Here is a 23,347-nt window from a genome sequence, read left to right as displayed (position 1 = left end):
TAGCTGAGTAAACTTTACTTATGACCTTCAAAGATCTCACGGTCCAAAAGAAGAGATTGGAGCACAAAGAAATAAAATAGTGTAAAAAGTTGAAGAATCAAATTACATCTAAAATGCAAATAGAACATGATTCTTTCTGCCAAGAAACATGTAATTATACTCTTTATTTCTTCTTAAAAATCAAATGACTACTGAAAACCTTTAGCTGCTTTAAAAAAACTGTCTCAAGAGCTAAATATGGGAACTGACCCTTAATTTAAATAAATTAATATTTTATTTGGATACCTGTCAAGAATGATGTAGTGCACACATGTTTCTATTGGCATTTGTATTTTATAATTATTACGTGGGTATCAGAGAAGTGATATTTTTTTCAATCCTGTTGAGTCTTCTGTGAAAAGATTTTGCAGACTTTCCTAGTCAGGCTCTGACATGATTATGTACATAGAGGGTAGTTGATTTGCAGAAGAAATGCACCATGAATGGCAGTCGCTGCAGGCTTGCCCCTCAATGCCCCACTTACTTAAGCCATGATAGAGATTTTGCTGGGAAAAGGAGGTCAGCTGTTTTGACTCTATGCATTTCTACAGGTGGCCAGCTTTCATATTTCTTTTGAAACACTGAGCTGTTACTACGGCTTGTAGGATGATCCTATGACAAACTTTAAAAGTGTCCAATTAAGAGCCATTTTCCCCCACATTTCTAAATCTGAATCAGACTAAATGGAAAGGCTGAAATTAGCTATTTGTATTTCTTACTTTTTAAAAATATTATTTCAAAATCCATATTTTGAAAGTAATATAATATCACATTTTATATTCAGGTGGCAGATAGCTTGGATGGGGACCTTTCACTTTTCTTCAAATCATAGAGGATTGGCAAAGTATCAAAATATTTGGTTGCCATTTCTCCGGTTTTATATTTTTGCTTGGTATCTGATCTTTGAGGGGAGTAGGGAAGACTCATTCAGTAAACTGCCTAGATAGGATAATTAAAATATAAATAAGCAGCATTAAATCTTTGGAATTTTAAAGAATATTAAGAGTCCAGCCTGGGTAAGACGGAGTAAGTACCATCACTCTGTTTTGCACTGAATAAAGTCTGTACAGAATACAGAGAGCAGCTCTTTGAGGATTCCGAAAAGTAGAAAGTAAATTGGGGAAGACATCTGGAATTCAATTACCAATGAATTGGTGGTGACTTTACTATTTTTCCCCCAATATCTCCCAGCCAACACTGCAGTGGGCACAAAGGAATAGACAGAGCTCAGAAGAAGCCCTCTAAAAGTGGCTCAAGTTGCAGAAAGGGAAATCATACTATTCAGAGAGAATGTGGAAACCCCTATTCTCTCTCTTTTTTTTGTCAACCCATGGCCCAGCTCCTAAGCAATCCTGTGGCATAATGGGAACCCACAGTAGCCAAAACTCTAAGCAGAGGAAGCTTCTTCCACCTTCAGCAAAGGAGATGCAATTCAAAGAAGGTGGGACCAACCATCATTGTTTTCTGTCTTGTTTGTCCTTCCATTATTTGGCTCATGATGTGGGCACACTTCAGGAGTGCACTGCAGAACAGGATATCTAGAGTTCCAGTTTTCTAGCCAAAAGACAAAATAGAGGAGCCCCCAGGAACTAGAAAGTATAAGAAGGTCATGGAGAGCAATAAACTTAGGAGATCAACCTCAAGTAATTGTTTGTAAGTGTTGGACTCATTCCCTAGCTGTGTACTTGTGGAGCTGATACTATTCAGCATACAAGACTGAGAACTGACCGGATATGCCGCAGCCCATGTCTGAATCTGGCCACTAGGTGGCATATGCACCAGCCAGATCCAAGTAGCACTGTGAATGCTTTGAAAAATATACCAAAGTCATTGGAACCACAGACACAGGAGACTAGATGGAACTTAGAACCTAACCAGGTTCTGACTACAAAACAAAAATGTCAACACTGTCCTAGGACTTAAAGAAGAGCCAGAGCCTCATAATATAACATTCAAAATGTTCAAGATACAATTAAGAAATTACTTGGCATATGAGCTACCATGAAAATCTCAACTTGCATGGGAAAATACAATCAAAAGACATAAATGGTGAAATGACAAAGATGTCCTAAACCAAAGGAACAATAGAAAAAGTACTAAATGAACAGAGATATATAGAAGAACCAAATAGGAATTTTAGACCTATCCACACAATAATCAAGATTAAAAACAAAAACCTCCCTTGACCAGCTCAGTAGCAGAATAGAGGTGAAGGAGGAAAGAATCAATGAACTTGAAGAGAACTTAATAAAAATTATTCAGTCTGAACAATAACAAAAAAAAAGATTAAAAAAGGAAGAAGTCTTAGAGATTTGTGGGAAAATAGCAACCACAACAAAAAAAAATCTAGCATTCATGTCATTGGCATCTAAGAAGAAGAGGAAAATGGTTGTGCAGAAGAAATATTTAAAGAAATAATGTTTGAAAATGTCCCAAATTTGGCAAAAGAACCAGACCATCAATCCAAGAAGCTCAGTGAAGGCCAAACAGAATAAACACAAATTCACATCCAGGCATATCATAATAAACTGCTATAAATTAAAGGGAAAGAAAAAAGTCCCAAAAGCAGCCAGAGAAAAATGACACATTACCAAGAGGAGACCAACCATGGAGGCCAGAGAGAAGTGGCTCCATAGTTTTAAAGTGCTGAAAGAAAAGAACTGTCAACCCAGAATTCTCTATCCTGTGAACATACACTTCAGAAATAAAGATGAAATAGAAACACTTTCAGACAAAGGAAAACTAAGGGTACTCATTGCCAGCAGGACTGCTCTAAAGAATTTGCTAAAGGAAGTTCTTAAGACCAAAGGGAATGCTATGGAAAGCAAACTTGAAAACGTTAGGAACAAAGAAAGAGCAACAAAAATGCCCAACATCTGAGTAAATATAATTGATTAATCTGTTCTTAAGCTCTTTAAAATATGTGCAAGTTGAAAGAAGAAAGTTTACCTTGTCTGATAGGGGCTTCAATGTATGTAGATAACCACAATGTAAGGGGAGAGGCTAAAGGGACCTATATGGAGGTAAAGTTTCTACATTTCATCCAAAGTGGTTTATTTATTCTAAATAAACCATACAAAATTAAACATGCATATTGTAATCCCTAGAGAAACCACCAAATAATCCAAAAGAAGTCAGCAAAGGGGAAACAAAGAAACTCAGAACAGATGGTTAACAGAGGGAACAAACAGAAAGAAAATATAAAAATGTCAATCAAATCCAAACATATCAATAATTACATTAAATATTGGGACGCCTGGTTGGCTCAGACAGTTAAGCGTCTACCTTCCACTCAATTCATGATCCCAGGGTCCAGGGATTGAGCCCCATGTTGGGCTCCCTGCTCAGTGGGGATTCTGTTTCTCCCTCTCCCTGTGCCCCTCCCCCAACTCATGCTCTCTCTCAAATAAATAAAATCTTTTTAAAAAATTACATTAAATACAAATGGCCAAACATACCAATTAGAAGATACAGACTTTCAAGATGGATAAGGAATATTAGGCAATCAAATTAATTCTTACTTTGCAAGTTCCCCCATTTTACAGTGAGGAAAATGAGATTCAGAAGGGAATTCACTTACTCAAGATCCTACACCAACTAGATTTAGACGAGAGTTCTTCTTACTTCATAAGTATCATCACCTGCTACTATACCAAATACTTTGTTCTAGTCCTCTATGGTATTCCTGAGATGATGATGATGATGATTGATGATGATAAAATGAGGGCAATGAGGCTGCATCCTATCAGGACTGAATTCAGAGTTCACTGGTTGGGAGTCATGAGCCTGTGCCAGGAGAATGTGTTACTAGGAGGGCCATTGGAAAAAACCAATAACCATATAATGAGAGAGTCAAAGATGGATGAAATGGCATCAAGCCCTATAGTAATATAGTGAGTCTCACCCAATTTCCAGGATCCTCCTGTTGGAAAATAAAGGAGGACGAAGCTTCCCCAGGCTTTTTCTGAGAATTGGCTGCTATTCTGACACAGGCAGAGAATGAGAGCCAGTTTCCAGGTGTGTTCTTTTTTGCACTCTACTTGCATTCAGCTGATTCTAAGCACTGGAACTCAGAACAACCTAAAGGAAATTTCTGACTCTCCTTTCTCATCATCAGGGCAAGTCAAGCAGCATATGAACCTTAACAGGCTGTGTTTCTGTTGGAAAAGATAAGGACAAGGACTGGAGAAAAACAGGGTAGGTGGGCTTATATGGTAAAATATAAAACCAAATACCACTGAATTGCTTAGCTTTCTGGAACAGACATAGAATATTCTTTTCTTGCTTGTGACAGGGTTAGTCAGTGTACATGTAATAGAGCAAGATTCACATGTTGCCTCTTATTTGGTTTCTAGAGGATAGTGTTGGGCAGAGAAGAAAATATCAGGGGTAACAATTTTGTTTCCAGAGGACAGTATGCTCTGAGTCAAAGTGTGGAAAAACTATTGCAACTTAATTCTGTCCCAGGAACCGATGGTCTGATCCAAGAGGGCAAACCAGAGAGACCACAGCACTAAGAGAATCTCATAACTAAATCTACACAATCAGGGGAAAGTGAACTTCTTTACAAGTAACAGAGAAGCATGTTTTAGCATATTCACCCTAAACACAATGGCGTTGTGAACCATGACAGTAGAGATGAAAAATAAAACCAGTTTTCTACAAAGGTCCAGATAATTCATGGATGCCCTTGATGACTTCGGGGGTTACAATTTCAAGACAGCAACCACACTTATTGACCTCATCCAGATCCAAATATCTTGTGCAGAAAAGTAAGCACCCATTTAATGGGGCTGTTTAGATAAACATCTCTCTGGGCTCAGACAGAAGAAATTGTCCTTCAATCAATTCCAAATACATAGACAAGTTTAGTATAAGGCCAAAGTCCTAATCTCTAAATATACCACTACACCATCTCTAGGAGATTAGGCAGGATGCCAGAATATGGCAGGGACTTGGCTGTGGCTTCACATTTAATATCCCCTGCTATTCAATTGTCTAAGCCTCATCTGAAAGGGAGTCTTCTGCTCATAACTCTCATGGATATTTATAACTTAAGAGATGTCTGGAAATCCACATTCACCCAGTCTTAAATAGACAATTAACAAATACTAAATATGCTTTTTTACGAGGTCATTGAGTGGACTGATTCTCAATCCCTACAGATAAGAATCACCTGTCTTCATTCTAAATCAATTTTATCTGTTTTTCTAGGTTTGAGGTTGAGGCTGGGTGGTTCTAACATGGAATCAGGATAAGAACCACTGAATAGGTCCAGTGATAGGAACTGAATGGGTCCTTTCGTTTCTGTAGATAAATGGAAAAGGCCGGAAAATGAAATCATCAGAGGCGTTTTGATTGATGATTTAATTATTGGAGTCCTTCACCTGGAGGACAGATACATACACTTGACCAGAACCCAAGTCTAGTTGTAGAGGCAATGGATGGAGGGTGCAAGAAGAAGGGACAGTTAACCCCTTCAATTCCTGCTCTTAGGACCAAGTTCCAGATAACTATATATTCTCTGTCAGAGAAGTGGATAGCCCCCTGCAAGTCCACAATTATGCTGCTGTATTCTAACAGACCATAGTCATTTGTCTTGAGGCAGGTCAAAAATAGCTCTAGCGTTGAAAATGGAGAATGGGTTAGTCAAGTAGGTTATTGTCACCCTTGCCCATAATTCCATGCTTAGTTTGCATGTTTGTTGAGATGTACCAACACAGGCTATCTGATGTAGTGTGGGTGGGTTTGTACCAGTGAGACCATTACAAAGGGTATGGTGATGGATGTTCTCCTATTTAACCACATATGCTGAGCCAACAGAATCTTTGCTATTACAGAGTTATCTGGCCAAGGAAAAGAACTACTCAAAATATTCGGGTAAAAAAATATAAACTAATTGAAAGCTAAGTTAGTCAACCAAGTGGTGTGACAATCTGGAAATGCAGAGGTGGAGCAAAAAAGATGAAGCCAAGGATGAAAATGGGGTTGACAGAGTCAAGTCAAGGCAAAGATGGGCTTACATGTAACTTACACATTAAAGACCTCCTCTTACAGTGTTCTCCTTGTGTATGCGTCTGTGTGCTTCTCTGGGTCAGGAACATATTTTTCATGATAACAAGTTACAACGGAATGGCAGGACTAATACACCAATATCTATATAAGAGACATAGAACATTAATTAAAATATATTGTTTTCTAGATAAGCCTGTCAAATGGCTTAGAAGTATAACAAGACAACACCAATAATATTTTAAATTTGTAAGAAATAATTGTGAAAGCTCATGCTCAGAGAACGCATATTACTTTCAATTAAAGCATATTCTTCCCCCTTCAAAACAAATCAAAACAAAAAGGCTGGAAGTCAATAAAAAATTAAGAGCATTTTATGGAAGGAAGTAGCCCAAGGATTTGATGCCTGCCCAGTTGTCACACATAGGCAAAGGTAAGCAAAAAGGCATTCTCAGGTCCTCAAGGCCTCAGAACTGTTACCAACTTAAGAACTTTTGAGAGCATGCACCAGAACATTGCAAGCTGACTCAGAGAAGAAAACTTTGAATCGGAATTTGAAGAGGTCTGGAATTGATTATTAAAACAAGTAAGCAAAAATTTAAAATTGCAGAATGAAAAAGTGAAATCAGTGAGAAACTCAGTAATGATTCTTGTAAGTCTAATTAATGTAATTAGTGGGGGTTTTTAATTAAATTAATGGAGACTAAAGTGAGGAGAGAAAGTTTAAATGGAACAAAACCATATGTCTTCTCTAAGGTCACATACTTCCTAAGATAAACAGCTTCCATCAGAATGATCATTCCTCCAAACTCAACCCAGTTTAAATGAGATGAGATGAAGTGCATTGTGGTTAATCCCCAAAACAGATTGATCTGATCACACAAAGTTAGGTATAATCACACAAAGTTAAATAGATGATTCATGATTAATCATGGATGGGAATTTTATGGTACATCTGGAAAATTCTGAGTATGTATCTATTGGAATCCATGCTTCTCAAAGACTTAATCAGATTAGAATTATTCTTATCAGTGTATTAGCAAAACTCATCTTAATTTGAGTCATAGAGATGAAAAGGTATTTTAATGAAAATAAACTTGAATATTAAAAATTTTTTATGAGACTGTTAAAAAAACTAATGCAATCTTAATTTAATATTGTTACCATAACGAGAATGAGGGATTGTCTCTGGACCAGTTATATCAAGAATATCGTGTTGGGTTATGCACTTCAAGTTATTAGTGTTTGCTCTGGGTGAACAGAATGGTAAACAAAAAATATTTAAAATACTTGAAAATATTTCACATGAGTAGAGAACACTTGAAGAGAGAGAAAGAAATGACTAAGATCTTCAAATATCTATATGACTTTCCCAGAGGTAAAGGATGACCTTGACATTGGCTAGACCTAGGGAGTGAAATTTGAAACAATGGGTAAAAGAACAAGTTACTTCATATTAAGAAGAATGTTATAAAATCAGTACTGCGCCCAACTGCAATAGGCTACTTTGGGAGACTAATATATTTATTACCATCCAGTGTTCAAACATATGCTATAATCTATAGAAAAGACTCGAAAGTGGCCCATAGGGCTGTCCCAGGTGACTTTGAAGTCCCAAAGAGCCGTGACTTTAAGACTTGGAATGACTGTTGGGTGATATTTTGAGAAGCATTTTGTAAAGAGCCTAATCCTTGCAGTTTTCTTTTTCTTTTTTATGGGTATGAGAAAGTAGATATGATATAAACCTCTGATTTAAAATAGCCAAGCTGCATTTTCTCGTCCTCTCTGAGATGCTCATCTAAAAGCACTGAGGCATATAAGTGCGGGGTCAGACGCACCACTTTGCTTTAAAATTGCAACAGTTCGTGTCTTCTTCAGTGACCCACACAGTGCCTTTGCATAGCAGGCATTCAGGGAACTGAACCTATAACGCCTTTGTTTGTCCCTCCCATGGTTTATGGCAGGAGCTTTAATTCACTAATATTTGCAAAATGTTCTCTGCCAGTTTTTAGAAAATCCAACGAGTTGTGGTAGGAAACACATTCATTAACAAAAATGGAAATGTGCTGTGTTTTGCTACTCAGTGTTCATTTCCAATTCCGTTTGACAAATGGACGCTGAATTTTATTCAAATATTCACCCCTTCGTCTACGCAGACCTATATCCTTGGGGAAGTACACCCAGCAGACAAGTCCAAGAAAAGGTTCAGTCAGGTTCACTTAAACTAGTCAAGCCATCTCAAATTCCTGGCCACTGTGGTTCATCCAAGTATGGATACAATACCCGAATGGGGCCACTGTTTAGATTTTGTTTGTTTGTTTTTTTGGGGTTTTTGTTTGTTTGTTTGTTTGTTTGTTTTCCTGGAGGGTTTTTAAGAGAGAACAGAGGATATATATCTGCGGAGTCTGCGACTCGCAAAGGAATACCTGACCGGCAGAGGAAGGTCTCGCACGTGGAGGTGGGCGGAGCTAAAAGAACTGCGGACAAATTCAGCCTTGCTGATGATGCTGTGAACCTGGAGAAGTGCCGGTTTGGTTTGGGGACTCTGTTCCGAGCAAACAGGAGCACCCTGACAATTACAGAGGCTCAAACAAATCTAAATATCGCATTGACAAAATTTTGAATGGCTTTTCATTTTTATTGGTATCAACTCAGGTTCCCCCCCCCCCAATCTCATCTGTACACTCTTTTCATGTTTCAGTCATAAGTATTTCCCAAGTGAGGTGCGATTTTCAGGTCTCCATAACTTGTCTTCAAACTATTTCCTCTACTTGAGGGGATCCTTGGCATCTCTCTTTTATTACTCAGTAATATCTACTCTCTTTTCAATCCCTGTCTTTCCTGTCGGTTGTATGGAAAAGCTTATTGTAACATCTACTTTCCGGTATTACATTATTTATTTTTGTGTCTGCCTTTCTTAGAATTTTTTAAGACTAAAATTTAGTTTACAATCCCTAAGCTCAACCACATCTCTACCTAGTACATTATGAATCAAGGAAGAAATGAATGTGCTCTAGTTCTTAATCCCCGAGAAGTAAGACATTAGGTTGACCACTAGGTTCTTCATAGTTAGCAAGTAATTTTTACTTTTGGCTATGACGTTCAATAAAAATTCTGACTTAATTCCCCTTCTGTGAATCTAATTTTGATCTTCTTTTATAAGACACAGCACTTTTCCAATGACACGTTATAGGAAAAACACATTTTTAAGGAGAGAGACTTCCCAGAGAAGTTTAATGTAAAAAAAAAAAAAAAAGTGCAAGTATTTTGTCTACACGCATGAGCATCCTGAGATTTTAATTGCTTTTTACTTCAAGAAGATTGTGATGTATAAACATTTTACAAATCTGATCTCAAAAAAATAATGATTTGAATAGTCTGTGCTTCAATGCAAAAATGAAACATTAATTTGTTCAGTTTCTCATACAACATGTTTATTAAACATTTCAGTGTCAATAATTTCTTAAAACTGTAACATTTAACCTTGTAATGGAGCTAATACCAATTCTATTCATGGGAGTATATTTTGGACTTTCGACCAACTTTAAGTAAAGTGAATGCCAGCATCTTCAGGTTGTGCTTGGAGCAAAGACAAAGAAACATCAACTCATTCTTTCCAACTAATAAAACATCTAATGATGCAATGTTTATGATGACACTATTTTAAAGCTATTGTACTGTTAAATATATTTTTGCTTCTGTTACTGAAGCCTAATATATCATCTCTGAACATCAGCAATTTTCACGTAATTTAGATTTTAAATATTGAATTTTCAGCTTGGGCTCCGAGGAAAAATCCTGAAAAATAAAGATCTGCATTTAGTATCTTCTTCCTGCCCTCAGCCATAACTTTTCAATCTGAAATGACTTTTCATGGAATCTATGTTAGGAAGTATAGCTTTTTAAGATAACTTTTGAAAAATTAAAAAATGAAACTCACTTCCACATTAAAGAAGGAATTCAGAATCACTGAAGTTCTGAGGAAGCATGTGCTTTGATGATTATTTCCACCAGTTCCTTTTTTTATTATAAAGTGGCAATTTATATTACCATTAGAAATATACATTTGTATATAAAGTTTTGCATTCAAATCTCTTTATTTTTTGATTAGCTATGACTAAAGAACACAAGTCAAATAAAAACTCTATATATCCATATTCCAGAAGCATAGGTATATACACACATATATATTTCTAGAACAATCCACTGTTTTCAATGTGATTCTGATTTAAAAAATGCTATTTACAACTTTATGACAGAGAAATAATCTCAGCCTTTTATGCTATTAAAATGAGCAGGGAATTTTGATGTTTGAGTGGGTCTCACCTTGTGCAGACGAAATTAAGTAACATCATGGAAAAACCTTCTCAAAGCAAGGCCTTGTAGACTAAGACATGAGGGTAGAATAGTAGATTTGCTCTTTCTAGGTCCATGTTTAAAAAAATTATTGGTGATGTGGTCCTGCTTCTTCACCAAGAAATCAGTGGTCTCAAATTAGGACCTTCAAACTTTGCAATACCCAATAAGCCATTCTTCATCCTTTATGTTCCCCTTAATACCCTCAGCTCTTGCTAGTGGTACTGCAGGACAACCATCCATAGATATAACCCCTGTCTACACCAGTGTCACTTTCTTAAATTGAAGAATTCTTCTAAAAAGCTATCTGGATTAAAATGAGGCCCATAAGCATCACAATTTACACCATATTGGTGTTTCTTTATTACGCCAATCCATAGTGGCTAAAAATGAGCTTTGAAACTCATATGTAAAATTTGAAACCCAAACTATTACTGTGATCAAGAACAGGTTGGCTGGCTGTCCTCCAGTTTCCTGAAGCACAAAAGGCTCTAAATTAGCAAATGGAACTTCAGCACCATTTTGTTTCTACATCTCAAACTTCTAGCTTAAAAATCAAGTTAAGTATATTGACCAGAAAACTATTCTCAGATTCTCAAAAGTTTTGTTTTCATTTTTAAGCCCATTGATTTTGAAACATGTTACAATAAGGACTCTTAGAATAAACAGATCTTAACTTATATGTATATAGTCAATTACAAAGCTTTACTAAAAGTTGTATTTTTCCTGAGAATATCCCAATGAATTAAAAAAAAAAAGAGCTTATTTTATTTATGGGAACAAAAGAGATGGATGAATTGAGACCCAGAAATTGGAAGGATGAAAATCAAGGTACAGAATTCTTTCACTTGGAAGAAACTTGAAAAACAAAGTATTTAAACTGGCTCATGTTTTTGGAGGAAACAGGATAATTATATGTTTATATTTGGTAATTATTTGAAAACCTAGATGGTGAATACTGACTTTTTCTATTAAGGGTTTTCTGTACTTAAAAAGTAAGCAGCAGTTAAGAAAATGTTCACCCTATGCTCTAAACTACAGTTTTTGTTAGGTTAACATGTAAAAGAAATAGGAGGTTTCCAATTTATTCTTCAAAATTAATTGTAAATAAGGCAAAGCTAATTTCTAAACATTTTACTGTGGTCAACATTTGCTTAAATGATATGGAAAAAATATAGAAATTGGGTGGTTAGACTTCCATTTCATAACTGCAATCAGGAAGAAAACAAACATGAATCTCAGTGATAAATGATGGACAGCCATTGACAACTGGGGGAAATTGTGTTGGGAGTTTGTATCTCTATCACATTTTTCATAATATTTACCCGGATTAAATATATTGTCATGAAATCATTAATGTAATTAATAACACTTTGTGAAACTGTCAATTGGGTTACTGATGAGTTTGTGGGGTGTGTGTGTGTGTGTGTGTGTGTGTGTGTATCACCATAAAATCTCAAGTCATTTCGTGCTAAATGAGCCTGTGACCCATTTTGTAGAAGCCTCTTTCTTTTTATTTTTTCAAAGAAAACAAGGCTTTGTGCTTGGGATTTGTTTGTTCCTAGAAGTGACAGGTGTGTTTAAAATCGAGTTGAATCAAGAGTGACAAGGAGAAATACGACCAGATTTGTAATTTTTTTTTACAAGGGTATTCTTCTCCTCGAAGAGCAACATTCTTTTTATTTCTTTTAATTTAAATGTCTTTATTTGTTACTTTCAAAATATTTTGGTTAAACAAATATCTTTTGCAAATATGTGTTCCAAATCCTTGCCTAGATGCCTTTTATTCTTTACAACCGATAAGGCAAATTCCTCCATTTCATTTTCTGCTAACCTCCTGATAACATAAATAGAATACTTGGTGAAGGACACAAACCACTATTGAAGAATAATGATCGTGTAGAGTGAGGGGAACTACACTGACTTTGAAAGAATACAGCAACCAATGGCAAGGTCATTTAAGTGAAGGCCTAGAGTTTCTGCAAAGTGTATATATTTTAGGGAGTCATATTTGGAACAATACATGCTGGACAGGAGAGCTATAGGAGAAGTAACATGCTAAATCTTCTCATTGATAATATCCATAATTCTGCATACATTTTTTAACATTCTGTTTTATTTTAATTTGGATGTCTCTATACCATTCCTGATTTGTAGGGCTAAGTAGATCTATTTTTTTTTCCCCAAGGCAATTGTATAACGTTCATTTCTTCCCTAAAAGTTTTCTAAAACTTTAGTATTCCTAACTATGCATTTGCCTCGTCCTTACACAGAGTTCTTTTTTTTTTTCTCACTACTTTAAGCTCACACAACTCTGTGCGTTGGAACCATAGCTGTTAATTCTATATCGTTTCTCTATGCCCCTTGAAAATTCAATGTATCAAGTTCCCTTCTGTGTTCTAGGAGACAGTTACTGCCAACTAGACTTATTAACAAGGATATATAGCAACAAGCAAGCCACTGGCTTCATGATATAGTGAATTAGGAGTTTCACAGCCATGCCTCCCAATTTCTTGGTGAAGTTTGGAAAATGCTACATACATAAAACTCTGGTAAGGTACAAAGGCAAATACAATTTGCTTTGACCAATATCCTAGGATTTATTTCCTTGTGTGAAACCCCTTTTCTTCCTTTCTTGCTGCAAGAGATGGTACAAAACTCTCTAACACAGCTAGACATGCACCTATACTCTCAAAGCTGTGCACAGTGTGAAAAATCAGACCAAATGATAAGAGCATATAACTTATTCATCACTGCCCAGGCATGGCAATGACACAAAATTCCCAAAAGTTACCTCAGCCTTAGAACACATTTTTTTTTTCTAAATGACTAAAAGAATGAGATCCTGGATTAATTCCTTTGATAAAAATATGATACTCTCCTAGGTTAATCTGAAACTCTTTTTATGAAGGAATGAAATCAGCTAATACCATTAAATCAAACAGAAGTCTATCTTTTGCCTAAAATAATCATAAGTAGCAAATTCAAGAATAAAACTTTAAACTTCTAAATGATTCCTGGCTTATATCATAGGGGCGTTAGAAGAATTTATAATTTGTACATGTTCAATATCATGGTAAAAAAAATCCTGGAAACAGGACGTAATTATGTGTCAATTCCAGATGCCCAAAGAAAATTCAAATTCAACACAAAGCACACATCACAGCATTATCCGAAGTTTGAGTTATTCAGGGTATTACATTGATTTGTAAGTTCAATTCTCCAAAACCCTTGTCTTTAAGATAATAACTTTATTTCAAATTTATTATAGTTATGTCTTCATTATATTTAGCCTTCTATTAATAACAGCACGATGTTGTGGTGTCCTGACTTATTTTTTCCCTTGATTTTATGTGTGCTAATATTTGTGTATGTGCATTTTCTACCACATTGCAACAGGCAAGCTTTGGTTCAATTTCTTTGTCCTACACAAAGGAAGATTTTTGAGTGCAGAATCTTAGTCACTAGGTCCTGGGTTGCCATTTTATTTTCCTCTCCTTGGGTGGATTTATTGTAAGGAAATGGGTAAAGGGGAGGGGAGAAAGGGAAGGGATGAGAGAGGGACGAAGGGAAGAGTTCTCAGCTATGTTGAATCTTGATTCACGACTTTGCCTCCATTCATGGTTGGTGTTCCAGAACTTTTCCTTGAACGCCCTTGTTTTTCTCCAATTTCATGAAGTGATGGCTCTCTGTACATACACACTGAAAAGCAAAATTACATCAATTACTTATTATGATTGTAGACATCAATTTGGCTTCAATAAACACTTCAAATTTGATTTTACAATATTCTTCACTCTCATCACTAGCTCCTCTCCCCAGTGTAAAAATGAGTTTTAACTTAATAACATTTAGTGGATACAAATGGTCCTCTTCCGGTTCTATCAGTCATAAATAACCTTTTAAGTCTTCATGAACTGAGGTCATAGAGTGGTTTCTGTTCTCTTACAGATAAGGCTTGAGTCTTACCTGTCTGCTAACCTATATAACAGGATTTTCATCTAGAGTTAGAGAAGACACTGTGAGTATAACATTAAAAGGATAGAAATAGGGGCGCCTGGGTGGCGCAGCGGTTAAGCGTCTGCCTTCGGCTCAGGGTGTGATCCCGCCGTTATGGGATCGAGCCCCACGTGAGGCTCCTCTGCTAGGAGCCTGCTTCTTCCTCTCCCACTCCCCCTGCTTGTGTTCCCTCTCTAGCTGGCTGTCTCTCTCTGTCAAATAAATAAATAAAATCTTTAAAAAAAAAATAAATAAAAGGATAGAAATAGATACTTGTATCTTTTAGTCCTTGGTCTGCAATCTAACTTGCATAGGAAAAAAAAATCCTTATTTACATACTCCTAATCTTTACCCTACTACAAGAAATATGACATTGTTATATCCAACTGAAATATTTACCACCAATTTTCAGGGCATCCTTCATAAGAAATGATAATAGGAGGGAGGACAGAGGAAAACAAACAAACAAAATGCCATTTTCTTGATTGTTCCAGGTTTGAATATGCAACTATGAGATTTTAGTTCACCTCTATATAAAACAGTTTCTCTCTCCTCTATTGTTTTGTCTGGCTCTAAATCTCAGTAATCTATGAATTATCATGACTATTGCTAGATTACTGCATAGAAAGAATAATATTTTTCAATTCATAGTTATTCTTGTAAGATAGGATTTTCATTCCTTATGTTTTTGTGAAATAAACAAATGTGTACAAGCACATGAAATATTTCACTTCAATATCAGGGATTATTTTTATCCTTGATTTAGGAAATAGTTAAGTACCTCCACTTATTGAACCAACATTACAGTGCTTTGGTAATCTGAAAGCTATTTCTTTTCTTTTCTTTTCTTTTTTAACAGATCAAGTGGGATTTATTCCAGGGATGCAAGGCTGGTTCAGTATCTGCAAATCAATGTGTTTTTTTTTCTTTGTTTTTTTTTTTAATGATTTTTATTATATTATGTTAGTCACCATACAGTACATCCCCAGTTTCCGATGTAAAGTTCGATGATTCATTAGTTGCGTATAACACCCAGTGCACCATGCAATACGTGCCCTCCTTACTACCCATCACCAGTCTATCCCATTCCCCCACCCCCCTCCCCTCTGAGGCCCTCAGTTTGTTTCTCATAGTCCATAGTCTCTCATGCTGAAAGCTATTTCTAATCAAATAGCTTCCTCGCTGGGCTTTGCCCTGGTGCGGGAGATCTGAGCATGGCTATAACCAAACAGATGCCACATGGTGGTTAAGAGAACCAACTTGGGAGCCACACTGCCTGGACGACATCCTCACTCAGCCACTCATTAACTATGTCAACTTAGACACACTCTCATAGCTAAAAAACCTGCATTTTTATGAGGACCAAATGCCTGTATATAGTAAGCATCCAAAGATGTTTAAGATGAAGGAGCTGATCTCTTCATGAGAATTTTGAATAACAGATTGCAGAGAACAAAGTGGTAATTTTTTTTTTTTTTTTGGCTGAAGGTATTCTAAATTCAAAACTAGATTAAGAAAGTTAAGATATAAGACATATTCTCTTTCAACTAGTTCAGTGATGAGGAGACAGGTTTTTTCCCCCAACATCTCAGTGGTAGAGCGTCTTAAACGTTAATGTGCTTTTGAATCATCCAGGGATATTGTTTAAAATGCAGATTCTGATACAGAAGGTTTTTGTGGAGTTGAGATTCTATGTTTTTAATAAGCTCCTAGGCGATGCTGATCTTGGCAAATGAAACCACAGTTTGGGTAGTACAAAATATACATACAAACTATGTTTGCTAAGTATATTGTGCAAAATTATTACACATATTTATTTATATTTATTTTATTTCATTTTTTTACATATATATTTTAAATGAGATTTCAGAGTACTTTGATTATTGCCGTAAATGGCCCTTCCAATATCCCAAAAGACCTTTGGCCTAAGTAACAAATTTGTACAGAGGAAATGAGCTCAGAATGAATTAATGCTGTAATTTTCAGATGGTATCAGTAGATAATTTAAGTTTCTGCTTTCTTTTACAAAAGACAGAAGATCCTTATGGAAGATCCTATTGAAATCTTGAAATTCCTCAAGTCTAATGTCTCTTACCTGTATTTCTGTTATGGGCGAAGTGTCAAAATCTCCAAAATTAACCGTACATTTATATTTATAAAATATAGCTATTTATTTATAACTGGTAAGTGCACAGAGGAACTCAGAAGTAATGAAGTGGTTCTATTAGAAAGCTATTCATGTGATACCATAAAACAGTTTTCCTTACTCTGCCACCTAGTCAGCTGTGAAAACCAATAGATCCCCAGGCCCAACTACAGAGCGCTAAATCAGAGTCTCAAAGAATGACAAAAATAATCTTTTAAAATACATATAATACTTACATTATCTATATTAGAAATATAATATATAATATATAACATTAATAAAATTAATAGAATTAATAGTATATTAATATATTGATGTATTATTTATAATTTAATATTATATAATTATACTAAATAATATTTATACACACATATATATGTTGTGTGTGTATATATATGTGTGTGTGTGTGTGTGTGTGTGTATATATATATATATATATATATATATATATATATATAAAATAGAGAGGGCGCCTGGGTGACTCAGCTGGGTAAGCATCTGACTTGATTTCGGTTCAGGTCATGATCTCAGGGTCTTGGGATTGAGCCCCGCATTGGGTTCTGAGCTGAGAGCTAGGCATCTGCTTGAGATTCTCTCTCTGCTTCTCCCTCTGCCCCTGCCTCTGGCTCAAGCATGCTCTCTAAATAAATAAATAAATAAATAAAATCTTAAAATATATATGTGTGTGTGTATATATATATACACACACACATACACCTGCAAATTTCTTAAACTCCAACTTAGAGATACTTGAAGGATGTTACTTTCCAATTTAAATTAAAGAATATCCTTTTTATATAACTTTTATACTGGAATTTCTTATTTTACTACTTATTTTTTAGTTTCCTTATGTCATGGATTCTTCTCAGGGCGTTTGCTTTTAATTTGTATTTATGTTTTATTTTTATTTATTGTGTGTGTGTGTGTTATTTCTCACTTATACATAAAATACTTCAGTCATGACAATGCAAAATGTTGCCATTATAATTACCACTGCAGATAACTTTTCCAATAACTTAACCCTGCTCGCCATCCTGATAGCAAGTCCCCAAAGAGGGTTTTTAAATTGACATCTGAACATTTTCAGTGTTTCAAAAAGAACAAAACTCCTTAGTATCACAGCAGAGTGAGCGATTTGCTCTCCTCCAGGACTACTCGATTACTAACTTTCAGATATTTCTATTAAATGGAGTAATAAAATTCCAGGTTTTGAAAAAACTAGTTCATATATCTTAGTTGGAAAATAAAGAGTAATAAATGGGTTTCCTAGCTCCCTGAACCCCCCTCAATAAATCAAGTAAGTATTTGAATTTCTGTATTTCTGTTAAAAGAAAGAACTGTTTCTTTAAAGAAAGCAAACTTAGGTCAAATCTAGGAATTGCATGCAAATATAAACAAAGAGAGCAAAATCTTTGTCAAACAAATGTTAATTTCTTGGGCTTTAATTTTCATTATTTATAGGTTCTGGGATGTCAGTATTACTGTCTAACTCAGGAAGCTAAGAAATCAAGGAGTACAAATCTCAATCAAATTTTAGAATGAAAATGTAATTAAAAGAGCATGATCCAGTTAAAAAGCAAAGAAAGAAAGGACAAAACATTTATTTTCAGTAATATAACTTCCTCTGATGGTTGTATTAACACTCCTTAACTGTGCTATTCTAAATGACACACACAAAAAAGATGACACAAAATACAAGATGAAAACAGAAGGTATAAGTGTTCTACAACGTGCATTTTATGTCCAAAATGGAAAACCCAATCACTTTGATGTACAAAATAACTACAGTGGTAATTTCATAAACTTTTAATACCTCAAATAAATCTATTATTTCAGAGTATTCAAAGCCATTTTATTTTATTTTTTTTTAAGATTTATTTATTTGAGAGAGCAGAGCACAAGCAGGGGGTAGGGGCAGAGGGAGAGGGAGAAGCAGGCCCCCCACTGAGCAGGGAGCCCAACACAGGGCTGATCCCATGACCCTGGGATAATGACCTGAGCCAAAGGCTGATGCTTAACCAACTGAGCCACCCAGATACCCCTCAAAAACATGTTAAATTGACTAGTTTATTTGATAATTGTAATAACCTTGTGAATAAAGTGAGAAATTCTTATCCGAATTTTTTAAATATTAAAGAAACTAAGCAACTTCCCTAAAGTCAGATGGTGAGTAACGGCAGAGCCAGGATGAGAATGTTAGGCTTCAAAATCCTAGTCAAGAATTCTAATTAAAGCAGAAGAGCAATTCATCAAAAAATGGAACAAATGATTGTCTTATATCAGACAATGCTTAAATTAGATCCATTTATTAATTGAGATCCAAGTTGGCCTTACCTCTACTAAATATTCCTAATGTCATCCAAAAATGGTAATAAAAACTAATGCAGGGTGGCTATTTTTAAAAAGGAAAACAAAAAACAAAAACAAAGTAGAAAGTGTTGGAGAGTATGTGGAGAAAGTGAAAACATTGTATGTTGCTGGTGGAGACATAAAATGTATGGCCACTGTGGAAAATGATACGGTGATTCCTCAAAAAATTAAACATAGAATTATCATATGATCCAGAAATTCCACCTCTAGATATATACCCAAAATAAATGAAAGCAGGGATGTGAACAGATATTTGCACACCTATGTTCAGAGCAGCATTATTTACAATAGTCAAAAGGTGGGAGTGGCGAAAATATCTATCAAGGGATGAATGATAAACAAAATGTGGTATACACATATAATGCAATATTGCTCAGCCTTTAAAAAGTAAGGAAATTCTGACACAAGCATGGATGAACCTTGAAGACATTAGGCTAAGTGAAATAAGCTAGACACAAAAGGACAAATATTTTATAATTCCATTTATGTGGGATACCTAAAGTAGTCAAATTCATAAAGACAGAAAGGAGAAGAGTGGTTACATGGGGCTGGGGGAAGGGAGAAAGATACAATGTGTAAAAGCACAAGGTGAATGTAATGGTACTGAAATCTACACTTACAATGGTTAAAATGTTAAATTTTATGTTGTGTATATTTTACACAGCATAATTAATAATTTCACATTTTTTAAAAAATCACAGACACACAAATACTGAGTGTAAGCTGTAAACAAAGAAATGACTATTAAAGCCAGAAATGTCTTATTTGCATAAAAGAGCCAACAATTCCCTAATAGTCAAAAATATTAGTCTTGGTACTATGGTAAAGATGGAGAGAATTGAGATATAACTGAGGGGGTATAGAGTTGGTAAGAAGATAGGAAAATCTGATGAGAATATTCTAGGAATGCACTGCCTAATATAATATCTATTTTGCCATATGTGATCACAGAGCACTTAAAATGTGCTTAGTCCAATTCAGATGTGCTGTAAGTATAAAACACTAAAGGCCATACAAAAAGAACAGTATCTCACCAGTAATGAATTAACCAGTTACATATTAAATAGATAGTATTTTGGATATATTGGGCTGAATGTATTATTAAAATTTGTCATGTTTGTTTTATTTTTTAAATGTAAATACCAGAACAATTTAAATTACGCATGTAGCTCATATGATATTTCTATCAGACAGCTCTATCTTAGAAGAGTTTGTTGTTGTCTGGAAGAGAAGTGTCCTGACTGGAGCTAAAGCTGTAAATTACTGAACGATGGGAGGTTAGTGGAGAAAATTGTCTGACGGGACTCATCCTGATGCTCATATGTAGACTTGGGACATGCAGAGATCTTAGAAGCCTTTGGTAGGATGGAACTGGTTCACAAAAACATTTATTGGCCCTTTGACTTGGCTTAAATAACATTGTATCACTTTCATCCTAAAATGGCCTTTCCAAGTTCTTGTCTCTCCCCCAATGTCAATTACTCTTTTGCGAATATCCAAAGCTGAATTGCTACAAGCATTGATTTGTTCGTTGATTCTATAAACAGGTGCACATTTAGATTTATGCCAGGCACTCTGCTAGATTCCATAGCAACTGCGAGAGATGACCACTTGATTCCTGCCGTCATGGAGCTCAAGGATAAGAAGGGGAGCACAGACGTGCACACAAATCACAGGGTGTTCAGAGCAGAGTAGAGAGGTGAATGGAAATGAGTACAGAACAACAGCTATTTGATGCTAATTTAGCCTTGAAGGGTGCAGAGGATTTAGAGAGATGGATAGGCTACCAAAAGGGAGTGAAGCAATGAAATGCAGGTTATATAAGAAAAGCAGGGACTGGTTGGAGAATGGGGTAAAATGGAAAAGTAGGAAGGAATAAGCCCATCAGGGCTAACTTGTGTCAGACGTCCTGAGTTCCAAGCTGGAAATTTTAAACCATAATCCTAATGTCTATCAGCCTCAATTTGATAGGGAACAAAGAGTTAAAAAAAATATGTCCATCAAGTACAGGAGTGTATGGAGAAAATCTATTCAATCTCGTTATCTAGAAAAATGTCTAACTATGTTTGCATGACATGAATACAGCCAGTCAGATTAGTCAGGAAGAATCAGTCAAACTGAATTTCACTGCACGGATCCTATAACAAATGGTTGGCAGCATCTGAAACTTTGATGAGTTCTGATATCTTGCAAACACAATTGTAATTTCTTAGACACAGACCTAGTTTGAGGCACCATTATGTGTGAAATCTGCTGTTCATCTACTATACACAGTATCTGATATACTCCAAGTACCATAATTCTGACTACAACTGAAAGGTGGGGTTCACTTGGTTAAGCTAATTAACATGTGGAGAAGAGTTATCCTTTCGTTTTGTGGGGAGCTGCATGTAGCACTGAAGAAGACTAAACAAACAGCAAATGATAAAAGAAGAATTACTAATCCCATATATGAGCATCACATATACTTTACAGTAAAAATTAATCACAATTTTATACAGCTACTAGTACTAGACTTTGGAATTCTGGTGTTAATATCCAATCATATACTAAGCAGTTGTGGGAAACCTTTAAGAAGCATATCTAGGAGGAGGGCCTGGGTGGCGCAGTCGTTAAGCATCTGCCTTTGGCTCAGGGCGTGATCCCAGCATTATGGGATCGAGCCCCACATCAGGCTCCTCTGCTAGGACCCTGCTTCTTCCTCTCCCACTCCCCCTGCTTGTGTTCCCTCTCTCGCTGGCTGTCTCTATCTCTGTCGAATAAATAAATAAAATCTTTAAAAAAAAAAAAAAAGAAGCAGCATATCTAGGAAACTGCCTAGGTTCGGAACTCCAAATAGTTACATAAATTCTACAGCTCCCAACTCCTGCTTCTCAAATCAGCCCCATACTATGCAAGATTACGTTTTTCTCTTCCTGATAATCAGGTCCTTATTAATAATTGCAATGACCTCAGATCTTTTAATTTGCATTATTTCAAAGTACAATAATTTTTAGGGGGGGGAGCTTGTCCATCACTTTCTATTACAATAAGCTATTATTTCATTAGGAATAGATTTATTTTGCTCTACGAGGCTCTACGTTAAAAAAAAAAAATCTCTTTGTTTTTGAATATTTTCTTCATGTGCCCTCTGTTGTGTGCATTTGGCCCACTTCAGTTAGGAGAGCAGTTTGATATTCTAGTTCTTATGATGAGAAGTAATTTCCAGACTGGGAATAAAGTGAAACAAACAAACAAAAAATCTAACTCCCTGTATTTCTTGTTCTCCCAGCTCCCCAGTCACCTTTCTCAGAAACTCAGATTCAGTGCCACTGCCCACTTAACAACTGGAAACAAGTTCTCTGATTTAGGCAATTTGTGATGTTGCAATCTCACCATGTCTCATCTGAGACCCCAAGGACTATTCTTGTGATACAGATTTTATTTATAGTGGACATGATTTAATGGCTACCACCTGGCATGGAACTGATTTCCAATTGTGTTTCTAATTTCACTTTACCCTATTTTCCTAACAAAGTTTCACTATCTAAATATCAAGAATGTTCAGCGTCCTGATGATACAATGCTTGATGAACAACATTGTTGCTCTTTCACCTGCCACTTCTGGATGGTTCTTGATCACATTCCTTGTCCTCTTTTCTTTAAAGCACGAAAAAAAAATACTCTTTTTTATCCCACAGGATGTTTCTGAGATAAATATCATTATTTTTCTAACACGTGTGGTATCATAATGGTTTTGGATAAGTGGTTAAAGGAGACAACGTTCTGAAAAGGGAAGCATTTCTGTTTGGTTCTTTCTTCAAATCAGTTTTCTATTTTCTCTCTATGTTGATATATGTTTCAATTTATTTCTCTTCTTCCCCTTCTCATCACCCTCCCCCTTTCTCTTCTCCTCCTTCTGGATGTTTCCTTTTATTCATGTTTTGATTTTCTTGATCCATAGTACATTGGAACAGAAGGATTCACTGCAGGTTTCAGGGTAAAAATGAGGTAGAGAGATTTGATGAGAGAATATTCTTCCTCATGTGCAGACACAATGACACACGAAAGTTTCTAATAGCACAGCCCACATCGTGTATTAAGACCTAGCATTCACTAGAAATCCCCAGTTCAACCCTTTAATGTGAGCAGAACACACCCATATAACAGATACTAGTCACATTGTGACTGGGCATAGTGAAGGCTGACATTTTCACGGCCACATGAGATGCACTGGCTATATTTCTGTAGAAAGCCCTGCAGTTCTGATATCACAAATAAAATGCTTCACTTGGTCGTACCAAGACCATAAGCTACGAACTTTAGAATAATATATGGTATATGCTCTATTTATCTTTTGCTTTATTTTTAAATACAAGATTGTGTCGTTAGAAAAGAGAAAGACCGAATATATACCACTGAGCACTGAAATCTTGTCAAAAATAA

At 35.8% G+C, this 23,347-nt stretch overlaps 1 protein-coding gene across 3 annotated transcripts in view; it reads right to left on the bottom strand.

Moving 5' to 3' along the window:
* Positions 1-9,463: 9,463 nt before the first annotated feature.
* The window catches only part of FGF12 (fibroblast growth factor 12), a 563,174-nt gene continuing 549,290 nt past the window's right edge, over positions 9,464-23,347 (bottom strand). For all 3 annotated transcript variants that reach the window (XM_034661117.1, XM_034661110.1, XM_002927247.4), the window contains one exon: positions 9,464-14,109. In XM_034661117.1, the coding sequence (XP_034517008.1) occupies positions 13,991-14,109 (119 nt within the window). In that variant the 3' untranslated portion in view covers positions 9,464-13,990. The remainder of the gene's footprint in view (positions 14,110-23,347) is intronic.

The sequence above is a fragment of the Ailuropoda melanoleuca genome, chromosome 1 (genome assembly GCF_002007445.2).
Source record: "Ailuropoda melanoleuca isolate Jingjing chromosome 1, ASM200744v2, whole genome shotgun sequence".
Classification (NCBI taxonomy): domain Eukaryota; kingdom Metazoa; phylum Chordata; class Mammalia; order Carnivora; family Ursidae; genus Ailuropoda; species Ailuropoda melanoleuca.
This window is presented reverse-complemented; position numbering and strand designations above follow the sequence as displayed.